The sequence below is a fragment of the Camellia sinensis genome, chromosome 11 (genome assembly GCF_055761805.1).
Source record: "Camellia sinensis isolate YWXY chromosome 11, ASM5576180v1, whole genome shotgun sequence".
In the NCBI taxonomy this organism is placed as follows: domain Eukaryota; kingdom Viridiplantae; phylum Streptophyta; class Magnoliopsida; order Ericales; family Theaceae; genus Camellia; species Camellia sinensis.
In genome coordinates, this window is record NC_138971.1 from 34461953 (window position 1) to 34465607 (window position 3655).

A 3655-nucleotide genomic window follows, 5' to 3' on the forward strand; every position below is an offset into this window, starting at 1 on the left:
GTACGAAGAGAATTGACTAGCTCAATAAGCTCGCTAATCTGAGTGGTGAGTGCATCATGAGGATCAGCTGGGGAAGCACCAGGACCAGAGGGAAATGATGTTGATTGAGAGGATAGAACATCCATAACCTGATTCACATGATTAGATTTACCATACTTTTGCTAACACCAGGGTTCAAAATGACCGAAGGAATCACAATGAGTACATTTTCGATCACCATGGCAGATAGAGCTAACACCACGCCCACCACCACCATCACCACGATGAGAACCATGAGAATAACGACCACCACATGAACCAATGAAACTAGTATGGGATCCACGGTGACTAGAATTGCCATGGACCACTACTTGAGATCAAGGCAGAAGAGGACAATGACTGAGAGGAACTAGATGTGGAAGAACTCTGTCCCAAAAAAGAGTGCAACAACTGAGAATAGGCACTAGCACCCAAAAGTAAGGATGTCGTCATAAATTCCTCCCAATATTTCTTCTTTTAAGCCAAATCAGTAGTAAAAGGTCGGTGTTGCAATAATTGATCCCACAAGGTCTTAAGGCCATTATAATATTCAAGAAGAGGACGACCAGACTGTCGAGTAGCAAAGAGCTACTCGTATAAGTCATACACACGAGAGACATTACTCTGATTGGAAAAAGAATCAACAAGGGGGTCCCAAATGTCCTTAGAGGTGTCACAAAATTCCATTGTAGTAACAACATGAGGTTCTAAACTATGCCAAAGCCACCCCATAACACATGAATCCTCACTCAACCAATCATCATAACCTGTAGCATCCTTAGCAGGTGGAAGTGCAGTAAGAAAATGCGACTTTTTCTTGCCACGCAAGAAAATCTTAACAGCATGAGCCCAAGCCAAATAATTCAGACCATTTAATTTCTTAGTGGTAATAGACTTCGGTGACTTATCATCCTTAGATACTGAAGATTTAACATCAGGTTTTGGCTCAGCCATGATAAGGAAAACAAAGACCAGCAGCAAACAGAAGATTCAAAGGGGACCAAAAAGAAAATGCATAAAGGAAAGCAGCCCACAGGAATAGAGTTTGGGAAAAAAAATTACCCAATCACTAGCATCAGCAGCGAGCAGCCAAGATGAGCATAAATTAGCCAGAATGATCAAACTAGGCAGAACAGGGTTGCCAAACCAGGGAAAACACCAAAAACCATCAACAAATCAACCCAGCAGCAGCAGTGAACCAGAAAACACAAAAAATACCAGAAAATCAACCCAGCAGCAGCACCAAAGCAAAACAAAGTCAAAAAGAGCCTCCTAGGGCTATTTTGGATCCCAAGGAACATATTTCAACAATCAAAAAATTCTGGGTAAGGAGCTTTAGCACATATCAGAATAGTACCACCAAGAACTCGAAAAAAACATTCAAAAATAGAAAACACACACTAAATGTTACCCAAAAGGCAATCCAAGAAGGGGGTGAATTAGATTTCTATAAATAAAAATTAACAATTACCCAATAAAATTAACAACTAGTATTGTGAGAATATATTGTGTATATTCTATATTTGGCATTATTATGGTTGTGCATTTTATAGGCGTGATTGTGTATAGGCGTGATTGAGGTGTGATTGTGTTTTCTTTTTTGGTTTAGGAGTTAGGGATATATAATCTAGGGTCTTGTTGTAATCACATAATTGAATATACAGAATTGTTCATTCAGAAATCTTACATGGTATCAAAGTTGTGTTTGAAACCCTAGACTCTTATCTCTGGTTTGTCATTTCCCTCTCTGGTTTACGATCGATCAAAGCTCCATGCTTCATGAGTCATCTGGTTCGTTTGGGTTGACTAGGTCTGGATCGATTGCAGGTCGTCTGGGTTGTCTGGTTCTCTCTTACTGAAGGACTCTCCTCCAGCGTGTCGTTCGTGACTTTTGTGACTTTTTCTCTCTCCTCTTTGACTCGCGACTGTCTTTGATTGTGGTTGTCTAGTTCACTGATTCGTCCTCTTTGATTTGCGACTCAGATCACTTGGTGCTCGTCGCATCTACTGGTTGCCTCAACAATTCTTGCTCTGCTTATGACTCACGAGTGATTGGTATCTCCTTTGCCCTGATATTTTGATATTGTGATCATATATATTATGATATGTATAGTACAATATATCTACGATATATCTATTTGATTGGTCAAAACTCTAGTTATTACATTTTGACCATACCTTGTCTCTTTAATTTTCGTTTAGACCCCTCTTATTTTGATTACATATCTTCGCAATGTCGCACACCAAAATCCAAGCCATCAAATGCATACTCACTTGTGCCAATTATGCTTATTAGGCCAGTGTTATGAAGAATTTTTTTCTTGATAAAAAAAAATGGGGCTATGTTTATGGTTCTGTTTCTCGTCCATCGGACCCGAAAACAGAAGGATATCTGACTTCCTGTGGCACTTGGGATTGTGATAATACCCAAGTTTTGACTTGGTTCCATGACTCTGTGGATGATCGTATCGGCTTGACGTTCTCTAAATACAACACTGCCAAAGAGGTGTGGGATTACTTACATAGTGTTTATCAGCAATCCAACTTTGCCAAGGTATGAGTTGGAAATGGCTATTTAGAGTGCTCTTCAGCGGGGATTAAACTATTCAGGATTTTTATATTGAGATGGCAGATCTTCGGGATCAATTGGCTCTCATAGAACCATCTAGTCTTAAGGCACTAGACGCTTATATTGAGTTTCGGGAGCAGGATCGTTTAGTGCAATTCTTAACGGCTCTTTCCCCTCAGTATGAGGCTATTCGTAGTGGTATCCTTCATCAGTCTCCTTTTTCCTCTGTAGATGTTATTGTTCGTAAGCTCCACTCCGAGGAAACCTATCTTAAGATGGCCAGTCTTACTCTGTCTTTCTTGGCTCTTACTCAGCCTCCTCTATTGTCGACCCCACCACCTCATCAGCTTTAAGCTACTGTGAAGCCCAAGAAAGGGCCACTAGCCTCTGATGAGTGTGCCTTTTGCCATCAAAAGAGCCATTGGAAGTACAGCTGTCCCAAGAAGGGACATCAGTCTGCTTAGTCTTCTCAACTGCCTTAGACACAGTTTCGAGGTCCTGCTCCGAGTACTCTTCGACCTCCTACTGCTTATACCGTATCTACTCCAGCTCCTGATCTTGACTTGGCTTCCTTGAGTGCCCAGATAGCTCAGCTTCAGTATCTCTTGTCCACCTCTCAGCCATCCCCATTTGCCTCTGCTCTCATCTTTCTTCATTCAGGTTTGCTTGGGTCCTCTTCAGGTATACCATTTTCTGTCTGGCTTTTTGATTCTGGTGCCTCATCATATGATTCCCCACATTTCCTTACTCCAAAACTGTATCCCCCCTCATTTTCCTATTACTATTAATACTGGTAATGGGTCTGGTATGTCTGTCTTATGTATTGGGTCTGTTTTACCCTTTGTCGTGTCTACTATTGTTATTCCCTCTATTCTTTATGTTCCTCAACTATCTGACAACTTGCTTTCTATCAGTCAGCTTGATACTTTTGGTTTTGATGTTATCTTTTCTTCTTCTATCTGTTGTGTGCAGGATCAGGTGTCCAAGAAGTAGATTAGGACTAGCCGTAAAATTGGAGATCTCTATGTGGTGGAAAGCCTGCATCTTCCTCTATCTACCTCTCTCGTT

The 3655-nt window shown here is 41.0% G+C and overlaps 1 protein-coding gene across 1 annotated transcript; it reads left to right on the plus strand.

The window, feature by feature from the left end:
* Nucleotides 1-2323: 2323 nt before the first annotated feature.
* Nucleotides 2324-2940, plus strand: LOC145802245 (uncharacterized). The gene is made up of 2 exons (XM_082894930.1): nucleotides 2324-2572; nucleotides 2629-2940. The coding sequence occupies exons 1-2, from the start codon at nucleotides 2324-2326 to the stop codon at nucleotides 2938-2940; spliced, it is 561 nt and encodes a 186-aa protein (XP_082751056.1).
* The last annotated feature ends 715 nt before the right edge of the window (nucleotides 2941-3655 follow it).

Excerpts from the sequence above, each read along its gene's own strand:
- LOC145802245 (XM_082894930.1), top strand. The coding sequence starts at position 2,324 with ATGAAGAATTTTTTTCTTGATAAAAAAAAATGGGGCTATGTTTATGGT. Across the intron at positions 2,573-2,628 it reads AGCAATCCAACTTTGCCAAG|GATTTTTATATTGAGATGGC; the intron begins GTATGAGTTGGA and ends TAAACTATTCAG.